The sequence below is a fragment of the Scophthalmus maximus genome, chromosome 20 (genome assembly GCF_022379125.1).
Source record: "Scophthalmus maximus strain ysfricsl-2021 chromosome 20, ASM2237912v1, whole genome shotgun sequence".
In the NCBI taxonomy this organism is placed as follows: domain Eukaryota; kingdom Metazoa; phylum Chordata; class Actinopteri; order Pleuronectiformes; family Scophthalmidae; genus Scophthalmus; species Scophthalmus maximus.
Genome location: NC_061534.1, coordinates 11,467,312 through 11,487,347, shown reverse-complemented (window position 1 = coordinate 11,487,347; position 20,036 = coordinate 11,467,312). Strand labels below are relative to the sequence as shown.

General features: G+C 42.7%; 1 protein-coding gene across 9 annotated transcripts in view; it reads right to left on the bottom strand.

Annotated features, from left to right (window-relative positions):
- Positions 1 to 4,480: 4,480 nt before the first annotated feature.
- The window catches only part of sema4d (sema domain, immunoglobulin domain (Ig), transmembrane domain (TM) and short cytoplasmic domain, (semaphorin) 4D), a 39,408-nt gene continuing 23,852 nt past the window's right edge, over positions 4,481 to 20,036 (bottom strand). For 5 of the 9 annotated variants that reach the window (XM_035607907.2, XM_035607904.2, XM_035607906.2 and 2 more), the window contains 14 exons: positions 17,525 to 17,658; positions 15,800 to 15,945; positions 15,640 to 15,702; positions 15,435 to 15,533; positions 15,226 to 15,319; positions 14,988 to 15,104; positions 13,709 to 13,860; positions 12,968 to 13,143; positions 12,684 to 12,840; positions 12,183 to 12,405; positions 11,489 to 11,601; positions 11,064 to 11,236; positions 10,781 to 10,827; positions 8,122 to 10,409 (listed from right to left, as the gene is read on the bottom strand). In XM_035607907.2, the coding sequence (XP_035463800.1) occupies positions 9,403 to 10,409; positions 10,781 to 10,827; positions 11,064 to 11,236; positions 11,489 to 11,601; positions 12,183 to 12,405; positions 12,684 to 12,840; positions 12,968 to 13,143; positions 13,709 to 13,860; positions 14,988 to 15,104; positions 15,226 to 15,319; positions 15,435 to 15,533; positions 15,640 to 15,702; positions 15,800 to 15,945; positions 17,525 to 17,621 (2,664 nt within the window). In that variant the 5' untranslated portion in view covers positions 17,622 to 17,658 and the 3' untranslated portion in view covers positions 8,122 to 9,402. Of the gene's footprint in view, positions 5,369 to 6,435; positions 6,528 to 6,707; positions 6,921 to 8,033; positions 10,410 to 10,780; positions 10,828 to 11,063; positions 11,237 to 11,488; positions 11,602 to 12,182; positions 12,406 to 12,683; positions 12,841 to 12,967; positions 13,144 to 13,708; positions 13,861 to 14,987; positions 15,105 to 15,225; positions 15,320 to 15,434; positions 15,534 to 15,639; positions 15,703 to 15,799; positions 15,946 to 17,524; positions 17,659 to 20,036 lie in introns of those variants that run through there. The other 4 variants (XM_047329494.1, XM_047329493.1, XR_007030216.1 and 1 more) reach the window with 4 other exon arrangements.

Here is a 20,036-nt window from a genome sequence, read left to right as displayed (position 1 = left end):
TCCCTAGGGATGGCATGGTCTTGTCCAATGAGGAGCCAGCTGGATGACTCATTCAGGGGAGGCTTGCAGAATAGTGGAAGAGACCATTTCGAAAGCAGGTGTACATTTTTCTCTCTCTCTTAAATGCCCTTTGAAAGTGCTTCGTACATCGTCAGATTTGAGATGTTTGTGTAATTTGAAAAAGATCATGTGCCGTTTACAGGATAAGAAGCAAAGAAAACATATCAAGGACAGATAATAGAAGTGAAAATGCAACCCCCGTTGATTTTCACCATTATAAGCTTCTTCCTCTTCTTTTTTTTTTAATTACCACATTCATGTGGACAGCTACCACCTACACATTTGATTAGTAATTTACTGTTTATGTGTATAAGGAAAAATAGAACAAATACATATTTTTTTTAGCAATGACCTATTTGGTTGGCCACGTAATTGGAACCAAATCTGTTTGAATAATGTATGATCAGCATCCTACCACTAGTATTGTAATATTTTGTGATGTTATAATATATAAGCTTGAATCAACATGTCACTTCAACAAGGGCCAGAATACACAGGAAAGAGAAATCCCCCTCTTTAGTTGAATCATTGATTTTTTTTTACATAGGTCCAACATGCAAATTCCTCTCAAATCACATCGACTCTCATTTTAAACAACCGTTGCTACTTTCAGGTCTTTATGAAAGTAGCAACGGTTTTACGCTGTTTTTAAGTGTCTAATCTATGCATATATTACAATTGCAATAATCTCCGAGCGGCCTCGCCCTATCGTCTAATTGTGGATGTGAGAAAATTCTGCAGACTCCCCCAGAGGGACACATACAATTGGGCTGCGTAACCTTTATTCAGAGTACTGTGAAGCCATGGGGACAGAGGCGCAGAAAGCTGTACTCACTCATTCTGGTGCCTCTGTAAGCAAGTGTCCTGTAAGGCAGAGATCCCGAGGCGCTGAAGGCCCACCCACCATTTCCCCTGTCACCGTGGAGAGAAACACAAGGAGGCTGGGGCCGAGAGGAAAGGGCGGGAATATCTGGAATATCTGTTGCCACTGAAATGGAGGATGATGACGATGATGATTGCTGGTCACTGGGGGCTTTATCTTCTCATTGGAAGCTTACTGTATGGCGTATTCTCTGGACAGGTCACACACAGAAACAAGCAAATACTGAAATGAATAAGGAATCTGACCCGCCTGCTCATGATAGAGATTTAAAAGGACAACTTGGGGAAAATAACCCTGGATTCTACTTCTGACAAAACCAACTGATGCATTAATTGACAGGTAATACTTTCAAAATATTGAAAACATGAATTTACCTTGCACCAATTTATAATCATTTTAATTCACTAAGGTTACATACAAATACATACAAGTCATTCAGACAATCACCCAAAGTCCACGACATGTAATGTGTGAAAAAATAATCAGGTGCTATTTAATATCAGTGTTCTTGCACACTTTTAGACATATAGTGCAAACGAGAAAGAGACAGAGGAAAAGAGCATCCATTGGCAAGGAAAGAAGCAGACACGTCTCCACTTGACTACTGTTGCCAGGTTACCAAAAACATTCAAAAAAGCAAGAGTTATTTTAAGACGAGCTCGGAGCAACATAACCAGTGTTAGAGAAAGGGGCCGAGACGGGCAACTGCTAAAATGTGACCATTTGTTTGGGGTCATTATTAAAAACCATTCCAGAGATTTGACTCATGATTTGAGTTTGTAACGCTTGAGTAGACTTTTAATATTCACAATAAAACATGGACATTGGGTACAAATTAGACTGTGATATGATTTGGGAAAGTTATATCATTACCTTTTTAAAGAAGTTTTCTTTGAGACCATCTGATATGCTTTTGCCAGTATTACTGTGACTAAAAACAGAAACTACGTCCACAAAGCAAATATATCGAAAATACAGTTTTTTCTTTTTTTTACTTCCTTGCTCACAAAGTTGAAATTATTTTTGGACAGGTTCTGCTGCCGAGAAATCGGAGCCAAGTGTGGCAGAGCATTATAAGTTCCGGCTCATTGTTTAGCTGTCCGACCACAAGCGTGCACATCTATGTGTCCGACCTGCATCTTTCCTTTCTGCTTTGGTTCACGCTCACTGCTCTCACCGTGTCGTTTGCACAGCAAATGAACAATCATGTTGCTCCTGAACAGTTAGTAAGTGTAATGTGAGCGAAAGGTTGAGTAACAAGTTTGCAAAATTGACTGAAAAGGGGGATTTGTAAATGTTGTTAACAAACAGTTTTCTGCCCCTGAGCGGCCAAAAAAGAGAGATAAAGTTTTTGGGCGGTTTGAGTCTGACGAGTTTGTTTTCAACGCTCCAGACAGGTAAGATTGGCAGCACTCGAGTCTCTCAGTGTTATTAGTAGGCGAGGCCCTCTCACACGCTCTATTTTGCAAGACACAAAATCCACATGCAAGGTTGATAATACAAGATTAAATCTTTCCCTTTGGTTCCCTTTGAACTCATTTATGACTTGGAGCAAATTCTTTTTGATGGGGACAAGAAGCTCTAAAGCCTCCAGAGGCTCATTTTCATAATGATGTCGAGGGGCATCATCTGAGATTTCTGAGAATGGTTCATTAAAGAAGCAGCGGAAGCAACACTCACGCATCACGAGTGTTATGAGTGTTTGTCTCTGTAGTCCCATGGACCCTCTGACCTTATACTGTATTTGCAATCCGAGCCACTTCTGAAAATCAACTCACCAAAGAGCAGCTATAGAAAATGAATTCAACATATTATGATTAATAACACACTAGCACGGGCAGGCTGAGGTGTAAGAAGGAGGTTCTCTCTAATGTCTTACATTGAGAGTTGTTTGTAATTGATTATTATGTCTCTTTGTCTGTCCTTGCTGTTGCCATACTTGTTTTGTCTATTTTTCAATTAGAATAATATCACCAGAAGTGAGACTGGGGTCACATGACATGAATCATCCAATCAAAACAATGGTGCACAAAACGCTAAATGTGGGTCGTGCTGTCACTTTTGTTTACCTTGCCTACATTAGTCAAAAGCTACAACATTAGTATTTTATTAAACTACATCTGAAAATATCTCTCGGATCAAAATATACTATTTGGCTAGATACAATGACGACCTCTATGAATACAGGTGAACAACATTTAGCACGTTTTTCCAACTCATACTTCTGTACGCCTTATTTAACTTCTGTACGTTACACAAGAGGTAATTTATCAAAAGAACCAGTAAGTCCTCATCCGTTAGCTCTTTCACTTTGTAAAAGAAAATGTTTGAAAGTTTCACCTGTAAAACTAAATCTCACCTTTATGTCGGTTGCTGCTCAAGTGTGGAATTGACTCTCTGTTTCCCCTTGTGGCCGTTGGGGGAAAACACCCACTAAATTGGCGGCGCCCTCCTGTATCACTTAGTGTGTGTTCTGCTGTGCAGCCTCAGGGGGGCAGTAAAGAGCCCACAACGGTTTGGCGAAACATAATAAAGAGAAGAGTACGCCACATTAGAAAAAAACTTTTCTGTCAAGCTGAAAAAATTACAGATTTTTACAAGAGAAAAATACTCTGTAGTAGAAAGGGCAATTGACTGATTGAGCCAAATATTCTCTTGTAAACTGCCCCACGTTAACACCTGGGTGTGCACCAGTCCCAAAGATGATCCACTACATGATCCATAAACCAGGTACGGATAGTCCTCTGGCTTCCCCCACACTCCAAGGTGTTGGCTTTAAAGCTACTTTGCCAAAATTATGAAAGAAATTTGAACAAAATGTTTTACGTCATGATAACATTAGGAATTAAATGCTGTGTAAATCTTAATACCTGTGATGTTCGGTGATCACGTGATTCTGTGCTGTACATCTTACTGCACTTGCATTACTGTTGCTGTGGGGCTGGAGGTTCTTCCACCACCGTCAGACCATGCTTGCTGTAAAACGACTTGAGCCACATTATCATATTTAGATAACGTTGCTGCTGTAACACTGAAGTCATGACCTATTTGACAAACAATGTATTATCATTGCCGTGTATTTTTTTCTTCTTCTTGTGATCCTTTCTTTGGTCACAAGAGGGTGCTATGGGTCCAGTTGTGGCACCATGACAAACATTAAAACATACTTCATGCTGAGGCACAGGGCTTTGACCTATGAAAACCATATACCACTGGATATTCCTCAAAGTTGAACAGTTTGCAGATATTTTCATATTTAAACTAAAACATTTGATTATTCTTTGCATGTTTTTTTTTATTAAATTGTCTCATATTTGGTGCAAGCGGCGTCTCTATAGTCAAGGAAACTGTTGTAACCTCTGCAAATGGCACAGCCGGCTTCCAAGGAGAAGTGCTCGTTTAATAATTCAGACGGTAGAGGGTGTTCCTGTGGAAAAGGTTGATGTGTTATCGTGCCATTCCTGGTGTGATCCTGCAGGAGCAACGACTCGTTGACCGACGGATTTGCGATAAGCAAAAGACGCGTTGATGTTTAAATAAATGTAAGCAACAAAAACACCCCATTTAATTCTGTTTCAAAGGCAAAAGGGTAGTCAAGAGCAGCGGCTCTCAACTGCAGAGAGAAAGTAGGAAGATGCAGTCTTACACATTTACCAATGCCATCCTCAGATTAAAGCCTTTTTTTGATGCTGTGGTTCTACCAGTTTTGTGTAGGTGATATCATCTTACTAAATGTCAAGCATAAAAGAAATACTGCGGCTGAAAGGACTTCTCACATTAACCCGCTCCCATTCCTGGCATTGAATTATTTGAGCAAGTTTGGGCTTTGACTGTGAAGACAAATGTCCACTAAAGGTTAAAGACGCCGTCAAGTGAACATTCCAAACTGAAAAATGTAGCGGGGAAGAACCAGCAGCGAGTGTGCAAATATCTTAAATAACTCACTATGAACAGGCCTGATCTGCTACGGATACTTCATTGTGTAGAACATATTTTTATCAGCATACCCTCATATACCACAGGTTTCAATGTTCCATACAAGCACTGCTTCCAGTGTGTTCATCTCAATCAATGAAAATAGAAAACAAAATGCAATTCTTTGGTAGAAAGGCAGCCCACGTGCCCTCAGGCTGAAGCGACCAATGACTTAATCCCCCTGCCAGGTAAAGTAGGGAGTCCCAGCACCCTCCGTCATCACGACCAGGTGAGCCCCCGCCGGTGCTGTGAAATGTTTCGCTTCATGATCCATCAAGCTCCTGTATCAGAAGTGATCAGAAGCATCTTTTTATATAGTCGCTGTTTATGGTCATTCCAGTGTCAAAAATGTGCTCCACCTGAGCTGAGGACCACGTTCACACCTGGATTCAGCCGACACAAGTGGAGCTCATGGCGTCCTCACAGAGCTCAGTGGCCGTCACAGCTTTCCTGTGGAGGGAAGAGCAGAGCTGTACTGCACAAGGAGATGAGGGATGTCAAACATTGAAGAAACATTAAGGGGTTTATTCAGTCAAATTATCCGGTTCAAGTTGTTTACCAAACCAAACTGTTTTGGATCGAGGGAACACTATTAGAATTTCATAGGAAAACACTTCATATCCACTTTCTTTTGTATAATTGCATTGTACCCTGCTAATTCCTTTATTAGAATTCCACGTCTTAATGAGCAACTAAATGTAGTCATCTCTAACAATATTATACTTGCACATCCATTTTTTCAATTTATGGGCTCAGTGCTGTTGGTTTATATGCTGCCATGTTCTGAAATTTGCATCTCCTCTAAGAGGGGTTTGCCCCCCCCCCATCCAATGCATGTGATGCATGCAAGCGGTGCAAATGCATTCAAACCAAACACTCAACCTAAATGGGGGGAAATAGCAGAAATAGGAGCAAGAAAAGTGAGATCAGTGTTAAAAGGACAAATTGCTACCAGCAACAAATTCGACAAGTTTGAGAAAAATATCACAAGACTTGTGCATGTATTTTTTGGAGGAATCTAATTAGTCATCATAATGGAACTGGGGTGTTTCATTATCTTCAACGTGATTAGCTTAATGTGGTTAATAGATCATGTGGTGCAGAAATGTGGTTAAATGCATTGAAGTTAAAAGCAGTTTTTCCAAAACAGAAGCAAGAAGAGCTGGTAATTGAGTCAGCTTAATCAGAGTACTTTAAAGTTTGCGAACCCCTTATTCAGACACTGTGGGATAAAGATCACTGAACACTAGAACTGTTAATTTCATGGAAATGAATCAACTGGATTACTGTAGCTTTGTGCCCCAAAATATTTGCCAGTGGCCCAATAAATCTGGACTTTGCACTTCTTTAGCGAGAGTTCAAAGAGGGAGAGTTCAGACCACTTTAACTGAAGGCAAACACGCAGAGCAGGTTAAAACCGGTGGGTGCGAGTGATGCAAGTCAATCCGGGAAAAACTGCAGAGAACCGTTTGTGAGCCTGGGAGAAAACACACTCGCATGCCAGAACATAGACCTACCCAGGCCTTTTCCCATCTCTTTAGCAGTTGCTCATGCTCTGTGAGTGCACCTCTCCATTGGTTCAAATCCCTGGATGGAATGCTCTCCTCATCTGTCGAATAACAACATCTTTCATGGAAATAAACCATAACAAAAAAACAAAAAAAACATCTCCGCACTGCTGAACAATCAATGCAAGGGCCTGGTCTGTAATGTTATGTGGAGATAACAGGTTTGTATAGTCATAAAAACATAATGCCGTGTATCGTTACAGCCATTCAATGACAGATACCTCCGATAGTGAGGCGGACGTCCACCTCAGACATGTCATTTCCTGTGCTGGCCTCAGCGACACAGTGGTAACGGGCGTCCTTGATCAGCGGCCCCTCGCGGAGCCAGCTGCTCACTAGTACCTCTCTCTGCCCCAGTGGCCGGCGGTACTCCATTATGGGGGTGTCCAGAGTGTGTCCATTAATTAGCCAGTGAATGTGGACATCACTGGGACCTGAGGGACAGAATCGGACTTCATGTTGACCCATCGCGGTCGAGATACGGATACTCCTCAGACGTACTGCACACGATATTGGAAGACTTTTCTTCTACATGTCTGTTTGTGGTGTTAGTGCCGTGTTGCTGGGTTCTATAGCCATTTCTAAATTGTATCCATATCCTTTATTTGCACTGATGTCAATTCTTATTTGTCCAACTGTTGGATTTTTGCCTTTGCTTTTAGCGCCGACTGACGTTGAATTGTTTTCAGGTTAATTGGACAGTACTTTCAACGACCACTCTGATGATATTTTCAGGACATGCAGCAGGATCACAATCTTTCAGCCACATGCAGCAGTGTTCTGTTGCACTCATTAAACAAATTATCCACACCGTTTGGAAAAAAACAAAGACAGAGTTGAAAACATTTGCGGAAGATTTATTTAGCCTGCCTACCGAGAGCCACAGCCCCAAAATGACCCCCTAGATTTATGTACATCTTCAAAGGTGTTTTTCCATATGTACAAATATACTGTATTTACACTTGTTTACAGGCACAGTATTTGAACGTTTGAGATGTAGGAACACTAAGCCTATAATAATTTGTTCTGAGGAAAGATTCTCAACACTCTGGATGAGAAGTATCCACTCGATCTAGATTTTACATGTTTTACGTCAGACCGTTGTTTACTAAATAATGTACATAAAATCGAACCTTTCATCGCCATACAATTGAGAACGTTGAGACAACCGGATCACCGAGTGGTGGACAGTTTTAATGTTGAATCCCAGCTTTGTTTTTTTTTTTAAACATTCACTCATGACACAGGCACCTTGTGAGACACCTAAAAAGGAGATGACTCACTCCATTCTGCAAGTCAGACACCTTGAAGCAAAGGGCAGGCTTGTTATTACCAATTCCAGAAACACACACATGCACACGCGCACAAGCGCGCACACACACACACACTCCCAGTTAGTTTATGTGTTGGGAAATGGTGGCATGCGAGTAAAAAAAGATGAATGACAAAATAATGGCGTAGAGGAAAGGGAGGGTTAAAAAAAAGACAAGTGAAGATAGTTTGGTTTTGGGGGTGTGAGTGGAGTCATTGTCAGAGGCACCACTCACCCAAGGCGAGGCAGAAGAGCAGGAAGGCCTCCTGGGCATGAACCCCCCAGGCCTGGTCCTTCAGCAGGGGAGGCAAAAGTCTCACCTCTGCCTCCCGAGCCTCCACACTGTGGGGCATGGCAGAGGAGGCGGAGGTAGAGGAGGAAGAGGAAGAGGAGGAGGAAGGGAGGACAGAGGGAGGGCTACTTCCAGATGTGGAGAGGGAGGATGAAGTGTCGACAGGAGAGGAGGCTGTGAGGGAGGGAGTGGTGGAGAAAGAGTGTTGAGGAAAGTAGGAAATCTAAACCAGGGAGAACATGCAAAAAAGATCAAGGGAGACTAATGAGTGACGGCTAAGATCTAAAAATCAAATCTGCTGCAATAAATAAAATAAAAACAAAAAGGAATTCCTTAAAAAAAAAAAACTTGCACGATGGACAAAATGATATAACCACAGATGTGACTTCTTAAATAATAATTCTCTGAAAAGATTCTAAAACTGAAGGGAATGTTTAATTAAAAATAAGAATGAAAAAAAAAAAATTCAGATCGTTTCCAGGGCCTTTAAAAAAGAGAGAACAACTGACGATAGATGTTAGCAAGCATCGGGTCGTCCTGTACATATTTACGTTATTAACAAACCACATAGGGAAAGATGAGTAATAGAGGTTAATACACAGGACCGTCAGAGTTGTATCCACGTGGGAATGTCTTCTTCACAGGGAGAACAATTAAATACAGAGAGACTCAACATTGTCACACAGGATGAGTCTACACAAGACAGTGGTTGGATTCGCTTATTCTGATGTTCACACCCGACATCACCACCTCACCGGGTGAGATGAAGGCAAACACGCCAGCTGCTGCAGACGGCAGCACTGGACAACGAAGCGAGACTACGACGTACCGAGCAATTCATCCCTGAGAAAACACTATAATGGTGAAGTATTTACCCAAGTCCAAATAGCCTACACATTGCTTAAAAAATAAAAAAAAAAGTTGCAAAAGCTTTTAGAGATCACTTTTCACCCAGGCTGTACAAAAACACGATTCCAATTTAGAAAACATCACAGTGACTTACCAATTTGGTAAATAATGTTTCCAATTTGGAATTTAAGAAATAGCTTTACTTGCTGGACTAAGGTGAGCGAGAGCAGCTTCAATGAATGCAGCTTTACTTCATCATCAAAAGCCCTAAATCAGACAGCAGGAGGTTACTCTCCACAGGCAAGTGGGACGCCCGGCGTAAACCTCGTAATGATAGAACTTCACTCAATGCTTCACACTGAACACACTTCCATATAAAAAGGACACCGCCTAAGACTCGTGAGCAGTGGGAAGGTGCAGCATGACCCCCTGTGAGAAACAACAGCAGCACAGAGGCTTCTGGCTAGCAGTAAGGTTCATCGGCATCTGCAAACTGGATGGGCTGAGATTCACAGTCCACATCGAAAGGTTTCTCCTGGGACGGGCTGTCGTCTCCAAAGCTGTGGGAGGGGACCCGACCGTTGCCGCACTCCGGCTCAGTCTCGTACCCTGTGTCACGGAGCGCCCGGAGGTGCTGCGTGGCCTTGCTGCCGTTCTGCGTCGGCTGCTCCGTCATGTTGATTTTGTCAGTCGCAGATGCTTCCATTAGGCCTGCTTCACAGGCACAATACTCAGGCTGACTGGCGCTCTTGTGACTGCCCAGCAGCGCAGCTCGCATGCGCAGGCAGGGAGCTGGAAGGTACTGCATGTAGCAGTTGTAGGCCAATGCAGCCAGGAAGAGGAGGAAGAACAGCAAGAAGAGGAAGAGGAGGGCGATGCTGTTGTTGTGCTGCAAATATTCAGCTGCTGGGTCCTGGTTGTCTGGGCGGTGAACACTGGCGCTTGGGGGGAGAAGCTTTGGCTGGATCTTGACTGTGCTGCTGGGGGGCTGGGTTAGTGATGAGTCAGTTTGGGGTGGGGAGGTAAAGAGGACCGAGGCTGTGGAGCTGGGAGGGGCAAGGGCTGAAGTTAGTGGGGCTCCTTCTGTCTTAACATTACCTTCAGCAGCATGTGTGCTCGATGACTCCTGGCTGCCGAGGGTGGTGGTCATGTGGCCCGCCTGGTGCGGGGCTCTGGGCGGGAGATCCAGAGTGAGGATGTATCCAGCCAGGAGGCGGCTGAAGTTCTTCCCGGCAGCGGGGGCCCATTCCACGGACCAGCACTCGTAGTGACCTTGATCCTCTGGGGCCACGCTGTAAATAAGGAGACCGTTTTCGCCTATGAGGTGGAAGCGCGAGGCCTCTGTGAGGACCGAGCTGTTGGACTTCCACATCACCTGGGCTCGGTTGGACTGCACCAGGCATGGCAGATCAACAGAGCTCCCCGGTTTTACTGTCGCCTGCTGGTAGTCCTTCAAAGAGAGACCAGGCACTACGAGGCAAAAGAGAGAGAATCATGAGTTTTGGATGTTAAAATCTTATTTGGAACATGAATCCTTCTCTAAACAACAGATTGAGGGGCAAATTCATTGTTTCAGCTCAGCTCCACTTATGCAGCCTTAAAAATGAAAACATCCATTACTTCATATCCTTATAATATTATATCATATGAAAAAAGAAGCCGCAGATCATGTCCACCTATTGACATGTCATCCAGTTCAATGCACTCTATGGTTTATATGATAAGACACTTGGGTCACAAAATGAGTAAGCACTGATAGTCTAAAAATGTGCATGATTTCCTCTCATGTCCATGTTGTAAAGCTTTCTCATCACACAGCATGTGAGCATGTTGCAGCCTACCTGAAGGACACTTGTCAGCGTCTCCATCCAGGCTCTGGATTAGTTTCCTGAAAAAACAAACAAACATGCATTACTTTCACGGGCTGAGCATATGCACACACCCCGAACAACGAAAAATCTAGACTGAGACTGTAGAGCTGGTCGAACTGGATGGAGTATCAGTAAAGATGGTTTTGCTTTGGTTAACCCGTATTATAATGCATGAGTGGAGGACCGGTATGTAGAGAGAAGCACAAACTGATAGATCAGGTGATGGAACAAATCTCGCTGCACAGTGAGTTACCCATGCTGTTGAGTGGGAGTATCCAAGATATTGACGCAGGCAGCTGTGCGGCGGTCCCAGGCGCAGTACGGGTCTCGTGCCAAGACACAGTCGCCGCAGGACGGGTACCTGCCACAGAAGGCGGTGGGTGACTGGACAACGCCAGAGTCTGAACCGGCGTACAGGGATCGTGTCTGTTGAAGCAGGAGCTTGGTCAGTTGAAATATGCCAAAGAAACGGAGCAAAAACTTTCACATAGAAGAAGAAATAAATGATTTAGAGGAACTGTGAAGCCATGTTCTTGGTCACTTCCCATCTTCACAGCAGAGTAACCACATCCCAGACACACAGAACTGACAGTTCAGACACACTGCACATCTCTGGTTTTTCCGAGCCGAAGCACAATTTTTCGAGCTGCGGTTGTGACTGTGTAAAAAGTCACTGACCTCCGAGGACAGCAGTAAGTTCTTGATGGGCTCAGAGTTCTTCAGCAGCTGGATCTCCTCCACAATATGAACGTCGCCTTCGAACACCACTGACTTGTGCAGGACACCCTTATCTAAAGAGGGAAAAAGGTAAATTGTCAGTCAGGTTATGTCATGTCTGGCCAGGGTACAAGCCAGACATGAGAATAAAAATAAATAAAAATAAAATAAAAAAAGATTTAGACTCTGTTTTCAGTGATCAGACTGATCAATACACAGAACCATATTTTATTTGAGGAATATCAACTATAGGCTTACTGATCAATGTCTTTAGCATATTTTATATAATATATATTGGATGTTGAAAACAAGGCGTAAAAAGAAGAAGCTTATAATGGTTGAAATCTGACACCATGACAAACTAAACACAACCAATATTGTGATAAAATCACTGTTCTGTTTATAATAATTTCAACAAACTGTCCAATATTTTATCCAGTAAAAAACAACAACAAACACATTTTGGAAAGTTGTGATACAGGATAAAACGTTCTAACGCAGAGCTATTTATTGTCAAGAATATTTTCCTAGTGTAAACCTACTTAAATAATCTTGAATACTAGATGAAATATTAGATTGAGACACTGTACCAGCACATACACATGTAAAACCAACAGTTTCTAATTTAAATGAGTGTTAACTGGTCTGCTGTAACCTGTTCCAGTGAAGATTACGTCATAGATGATCCCATCAAGCGCCCGGACCCTCTCCACAACGATCTGGGTGTAGTTGATGTCTTTGGTGATGAGGCGCGGCCCGTTGCCGATGGGCAGGACGGGATCCTCCAGCAGGGGGTGGTCCTTTACAAACTGAAGGGTCTTGTCTGGCAGGTGGAGAGAGCTGCTGATGTTCTGTTGTCGCATCTGGTTGTTAACACACTGGTGGAGGGAGAAAAAAAGAAAAAATATTACGATGTAAACTCACATCCACTGTATGCGTGGTCCTGACTAAATTAAACTCTGATTCAAAACTCATAAGTAGCTTTAAACTGTGTCTGGGAAACAAGATTTTTCCGATCTGTCATTTCTTTTAAGGTCAGTATTATTTTGACTTAATTAAGCAGCTTTTAGCTCTGGGCTACATGAAGTTCACACACATGCTTCCAAAAACAACTTGGCTCAGTCGTCATTAATGAAGTGGTGTTCAAAGTACTTACTGCTCCAGGACGTGGAGAAGGAGTGATGCCATTGTACCGCACCCACTTGGTGTGAGACTGCTCCACTGTGGCCTTCTGCATGTACTTGCCCTTGGAGAAGACATCCTCCACAGCAGTCATGTCATAGGCGCATACAGCTGACAAGCCCACGTTGCCCCTGTGGGACGAGGATGATGATGAGTTGGGAGAGAGGAGAAGTGAATTTAAGGACCTGCATTATATATTGCAATAACCCCCCCCCCCCTTCATGCTCCCAACTGATCCCCTGCTTCAAAATCACTGACCACTGGGAGGTAAAGACGCCGTAGATGACCGTGTCCCTCCAGTCGGACCCCTTCAAGATGAAGACATCGTGCACGACATTAAAGACAAAGTTGAGCTCAGGCATGGAGCACACCAGTTTGGCTTTGAGAAAGGACGTCCACTTCTTCTGCAGAGTGCGCTGCCCGCCGAGGTCACCCTGGGGTGGGATATCGAAGACATTAGGCAGTGTGGGGAGAGGCAGAGGAAAGAGGCAGGAGAAAACAGATGACTGGAAACAAAATCACTGCTTTTGGCAGCAGAGTTATTGCCATGTCCTGCCTCGGTCGCGCCATCTCCTGCTGCGTTTGACATATGTGAACGGCAAACTCCGGAAAATGTCCGGTCGCAATTTTGCAGACACTTGTGTCTTTTGAGTTCATGTCTGAAAAAGCTATAGAGTCAAATATAAATCTGAATTTCACTAAAAGTCAGAGATGAATGTGTACAGTTGGGTAAGGGAACGTTGTCTCCCTGAAGAGGAAAGGCTTTGTAAGTAATGTGATTTACATGAGATTGAAGATGAAGTTCTTAATGCTTTATTGATTCTGGGGGAAATTTCCGTTGTCCATGAGGGCTGGGCTTCTTGTCAAAAACAACGTTAACAAACTAACTCAGGTTAGAGATGCAAGATAAAAAGAGAAGATGACTCGACGCAGAAAAAAGGTAAGGTGCTAAAAGCGGAGGCTGCCGGTATGTACAGATGGTGCATGACGTGGACTGACCTTACAGACGCGCGCCACCCTGGGGATGAGCAGCTTGCCAAAGAACTCGTATTCCACCGACACCTCAGTGAAGAAGTAGTAGATTTTGTCGTCCTCGCCATATGCTTGGTTTCTCTCTTCTCTGATCACGTCCGCAAAAACAAAACTGGGCTCTGCGAGGAAAGTAGAGAGGGGGGAGAGAGAGAGAGAAGAGTGTTGGTAAAAGGGGTGACAAGGAAGGAAGACTGGGGCAATTGATCTGTTATTGTGAAAGCCTCATTGTGTTCCTGTTCCTGAGGGTGCCATTACATATAATTTAGCAGAAACTTCTTTTCAACCTCAACAACTAGACACGAGGGATGTCCCACTCAGGTTTTGTTTGACCCTGAACCTGATCCAAGTCCTTTAATAGTCTGTCTCTGCGGATGCAGAGTCCAATCCTATACTTCAAAATCACGAAATGTCAGTTAAAATATGTTTTCCGACACCTCATCTTCTCCAAACTGTCATGTTCCTCATTCATTACATTTCATTCATTAAGCTGACGCTTTCAACCGTGAAGATATTACCCAAAAGTGCATGAATCAGTACAAGTATATAAGGATTCTTCAAATTGGCTTCAAGTGCTCCATTTAAGAGTTTTTAGTTTTTGTGTGCGTGTGTGTGATTCAAAACTAATATGTCAATCAGCTTGAATTACTGATATGATATGAGTAAAAGATTAACTGGTAGCAGACTGCAGGTGTCGCCCGGGCATGGACCCTATGACCCCTGGTTCATTACTGAGGGTGTATCCTAGTAGCACAAGGTGTATTACATAACTGCCTGTGGCAAAAATTAAATGTATCAGTCGTCTGGTTTAAATCATCTGCTGTCAAAATTAAATGTTGGCTCACAAAATTATCACTAGCTAGAGACATTTGTCATTGTCAGTGTCAGCAGAAAATGAGAACCTGCTAAATGGACGCTTTGTGCACTGCAACAGATTTTCTACCATGTGAGCATTTCGCCATATTCAGTCAGAACTCTCACCAAATAATCTTTAACATATGAGAGAACAGCAGCACTTCAACACTAACAGGCTGCTGTAGACAAAGCACAGCGGAGTTGACTAAAGGAAAGCTGGGATTTGAGGCTTCGTCTCAGCTAATACGACTCTGTTAATATGAATCATGATAATAAAATGAAATACAATAGGGCTCGAGCAGATACAAAACATTTTTAAAATCCATTTGCTCGGAACCGAACATTGTTTATATTAATACAAGATGTTCACTTGTCACATACTGGTCCATCTCACCATTGAGCCAGGACGTGGAGTACTCTGTCCTCAGCAGGGACTGGTATGGAGAGTATCTGGAAATAATCGGTTCACTGCCAAGGAAGTTAAATGCTGTCCCCGAGTACAGCTCTCCATCTGACATACAAGAAGAAAATGAATCAGCAAAAGAGCAATTTATTGCACAAAAACAGATTATTGAAGATTATTTAGCATTTTACAGGAGGACAACGAGAGAAAAAAACTGGCCTCAACTCACCGACCATGACAGTGGTAAAGCTTTGTGAGGGGTCAAAGGAGCACTGTCCCCTCCCATCTTCAGCTCGACCGTCCAATGAAAAGTCAGCAAGGTTCTGAAAGAAGATGGGGATTCAATTGCAGTTTATGGGTGTAGGGTTGCCAGCACACACAAGTTTATTTGTGCAGGGCGATGTTTCCCAGTGACAGAGGCTTTGAGCATTAACCTACCAAGTAATCGCACTGAGGTTGAAAGGCGTGTGTGCCACAGACGTAAAGCCGCTTGTCGTCCACGAATTGGAGCACTCGAATGTAGTTCAGACAATCCCTCTGGAAAGCAATAGTCGATAAAACAAATCATTCATTTGTAACACTAGAAATTGTTATTGTGACGGCAAATAGGTGAAGATCGATGAAACAAAGTTATTGAACCAACCTCTTTTGATTTTCCTTTAAGCGTGCACATCAGCATGGGGTTTTCTGCAACTGTCCACTGAACCTTTGTGGTTTAAAAAAAAAAAGAATTTTCTATAAATATATATGTGTATTCTTATTTTCTATCTCCGTTTGTCACAGATTGTATTTGTCTTTGATACCTTGTTGTTTCTGACTGTCACATTCTTCTTGCTGAGCTCAAAGATGGCCTCCCGGGCTCCCACGTACAGCGCGTCCCTTTTCTCGCTCAGCAACAACGTGGAGTAGTTGGAGATCCCGGGCTCCGAGAACTCCATCAGATCTAAATCTGAGCACAAAAAAAGGGATTGGATCACGTTACTTGAGCATCCAAAACGTCCGTGACCTGCACGTGACCTGCACGTGACCTGATTTCCTTCTTTCGAATTCTGCATTCATCTGTTTCGAGCATTTCATTTCCAGCTGATATGATCAACATGTTATATTCATAACAGATCAAATGACTGATTGGTGTGATCGTCACCTAAAGAGGAAAAAAACCCACAGATAATTATTACTCTACTCTCCAGTTTTCCCTCAGCTCTGCAAAGTGTTTAAATATTATTCGCAGCCCATTGTTGTGGTTTTATGGTCTGGAAGTGCTTCACGTTCACCTCGAGGTCGTTTCCAGTTGCAGCCGGGTTCAGTTGCACCTAGGGTTCATCGGGGGTACGTCAGTGAATACTAACAGTTTCAACAAAATGCCCGATGTAATGTCAAGGACAAAGGCCAACGAAAACACAACTTTGATTACTGTTGACGCTGAACCCTTCAAACTGATGTCTGAGACACGTTTCTGTCACTTCACTGACTTGTCGTACTGTGCAGCGGTAGAGAGATTGTGTTTGGATGGCTTTGGTTTGTGCCAGGTGCAAGTGGCTTCGGGTTGCATGTGCCTGAACATAAACACCCCAATGATGAAAGCAAAGACCCGAACCGTCACTGACTGACTTCGGCAGTTACAGAGGGACTTTGTTAAAGGCTGAACTGTACTGGTTCTGACAGACTGACTGAGTTACTGGAGCTATTTATGTAAACGATGCGGCGTCTGACCGACAGTGAAGGTCCAAACTCATGAGCCTGTGGTGAGACTGAGGTAGGTGTGATGGGCCGAATTTAGAAAACAGATGTAACCGAGTGATCTGCCGCGACTCTTCAGTCAAAATATATCATTCATAAATTGTTAAGCACTATCAATACAGGGACCAACAGATGTTGAGGGGCAGATACCAATATAAGGGAGTAAATATTTTTTGATACCAACATATTGACATATGTAAAATTGGCAACGATTCCTAAGATGTCATTATCAAGCCCTTGTGCCAAAGAAATGTAGTTGAGGTTTGATATTTAATAGTTTAATCATAAACTTAAATTATAAACAAAGAGAAAAATAAAGGCTAATATGAGCTCATTTTTTAATCAGCCAACCATTAAATCAGTCTGGCTCTAATCTATACATGTACAGTGAGAAGTTTCCACCAGTGGAGGAACTGACCTTCTTGTTATGAGATCATGTGAGCCCATAAATACAGTCAGACTCAGAACAAGCATGACTTCCCACATAGACGACTTTAGACTTGGTGTCTTTTGACTCTTTAAATCAGCATCTGAGCTTCGGAGTAACATTTACCAGAAATGGTTTAGATAACAAAGGAAAGAAATGACTGTAAAAGTGAAAAAAGTTACATTCTCACTCAGTTAAACGAATATTAGGCGATTCATACGAATATCAGAAAATGTTTTGTATGTTTTAAATTTAATTTATTATTATTAGTTATCAATTTGTCCCCCACATGACAACCAATCAATAGCTTCAGCCCTAAGCTGTATCCCATTTACACAACACTCTGCTCACTGCTCCTCACCTTGGTGTCTCCAGGATGTCCGAGGCACAGCGTGGGGTCCGTGGGTGGAGACCTCCAGGAGCAGACCCAGAAACACTCCCAGCACGCCAAATCCCATGTTAGACTCTGATAACTTGGGAACTGTGAAGTTTCCTCTGCAAAATCACACACACAGAAACACAGAGAAACACAAAAGTCAAGCAACACACCTGGTGCACGGAGAAAAGTCTGAGAGACGGACAAGTTCCTCACAGCCGGATCTTATCGTGCAGCACAGATGCTAAAAGGGGACAGCCATCAAATCCACTTCCCTCATACTGAGAGCTGGCAGAACTGATTCATCCTCTTTTGTGACGCTCACACAGGGTCAGTGGAGCTCGTCACGATGATCTTTTGGACTGACAACAGCATATAAAAAAAACACTTCTCTTAACGTAAAATACATAAATAATCTGTCTTCACATGTGAAATACAGCTATTTCTGACAAAAACATTATGACCACTGTATTTATGACACTAGAGCTACAATTAATCAATTAATAGCTTCCGTTACTTACTTAAAAATACAAATATTAACCATTTAGTGGTTCCAGCTTCTCAAACATCAGGATAGGTGTGTTTTTTGTTCTTTGACAAATATGACAATAAATTAGTTAAGTTTGTTGTTGTGAAATAACATATTGCCCATGTGAAATACATATATAAAAAAACTACCTCGTTTGTCATGTGAGTATTTAACTAGTCATGAAATGTCTGGACATTTATGTGAAATCTGGATTCATTGATTCGATTTTTCAGGGGAAAAGTAACCAATAGTCTGCAAACTTAATCTACATTAGGAACTAATGCTTCTTATGTTTTTCTCCTCCATCTTCATGCATCAGCAGTTGTGTGATTTGACGCAACACAAAACAGGAAGTAAGCTCTCACTGGCGTTGAGAAATAAATAAGCCATTTGCGATTTTCATGCTTTTATCTAAAGGAAGAACATCTATTAGGCATCTTGTAATGGGTTGCGTCTGCTTTCACTTGAGGCGGCAGACAGGAGGCGGTGAGGAGTGAGGGACGCAGCACATGATGACATCCTCAAGTTACAGGAATTACAGCAGAAGAAAAACCATCCACTCTAGTTTGCATCAAGGATAATAGAAATAATAATAATGAAAAATGCAAACATGCAGATGCCATGACTGTTTAAACTCTGTGAGCAGTAATGCAACAACTCAACACCTCAGGCGTAAGAAAATCCCCCTTTTATTAAAAACTTGTTGTCCTGAACGGTGCTATGGCCGAGACAGTAATAGGTGTATCCGTTTGCGTCGGCGGATGATGATGACAATGAGGGCGATCATGACAATGATATGACGGCAGCATTCCGGGTAGCTGCGGTATGAGTTCTTATCAGGTGATCGTGTTGTTTTCCAGTTGCCAATTTGCACAGCATCGTGAGCTCTCGGCTCTCTCTCTCTCCCAGTGCTTTCACCTAAGGATGTGCCTGATAAGGAGTCCATTATGTTGTCCTGTGCCATTTGTGTACAACTTATCCAGATGACCCACCTCAGGACGCTGATGTTGTCACATTCAATAAAACCGTAAGATGAAATTTCCAAAGCCAGGCATTTTTCTTGGGCAAACAGCTGTAAAGTGCAAGTCACTGCAGATTCTTTATACTTACTTACTAATGGCCTCAAACAATCATGACATGTTACAAACAAAAAAGTGCTGCTTTCACTGTCTCAAATATGGAGGATTTGGTTACTTTCACTAACAACATTATGATGCTTTCAGTCATTTTGTCAGGACTCGTTGTTCATCTAAAATAGTTGGTGTTTTAACGGTTGAACAAGCCGTTTTTAAAGACAACAGTTCTAGGTCAACAGAAAAGCAGGGGGTGAAGCACAAGCTTTAGAGCTTAAAGTAAAATATCAAAATAAATCTGTAAAGCTGGTCTCAATCCTGCGTGTAATACGTGGCATGTTTGCCAATTTGACCGCAATGAAGAGCACATGCAAAATAATCTTGAGGTAAATTTTTCGTGACCGTCAACTCAATTCATGGACGACATGGACGGAGCAGGACTGATTACCTTCCTTTCCTCTGTAAATACCATTAACACAGAGGGAGTGACCAACTGATATAATTCAATTGTAAGGCTCTTGTACTTCCTGTCTCTTCATCCAATCGTGAGCAACCAAGTGTTTAAGCGTGTCGGCACATTTACTCCTGTTTAATACCAACGAATTTGGCTTTTACAATATCAATCATGATTGAAGGGCAAAGATATAGCCACAAGCCGAGGGAAGGTGGATCTGGCTGGTCATTGGACTTGCTTCACTCCTCTGAGAGAGTAAAGTGATCTGGCACTAAACAGGTTATTCTGGTTTTTCAAAAGAAGCTGAAGTACCCGCAGCACACCTCCGCAAAATGGGTGGGCCGGTCACGCTAAAACGGGGATAAAAGGTTATCGGATGTCTTGGATGGATTGAGATGACGGGTGGGGGGGGGGACAGCACGCACAGGAAACAAAAAGCTT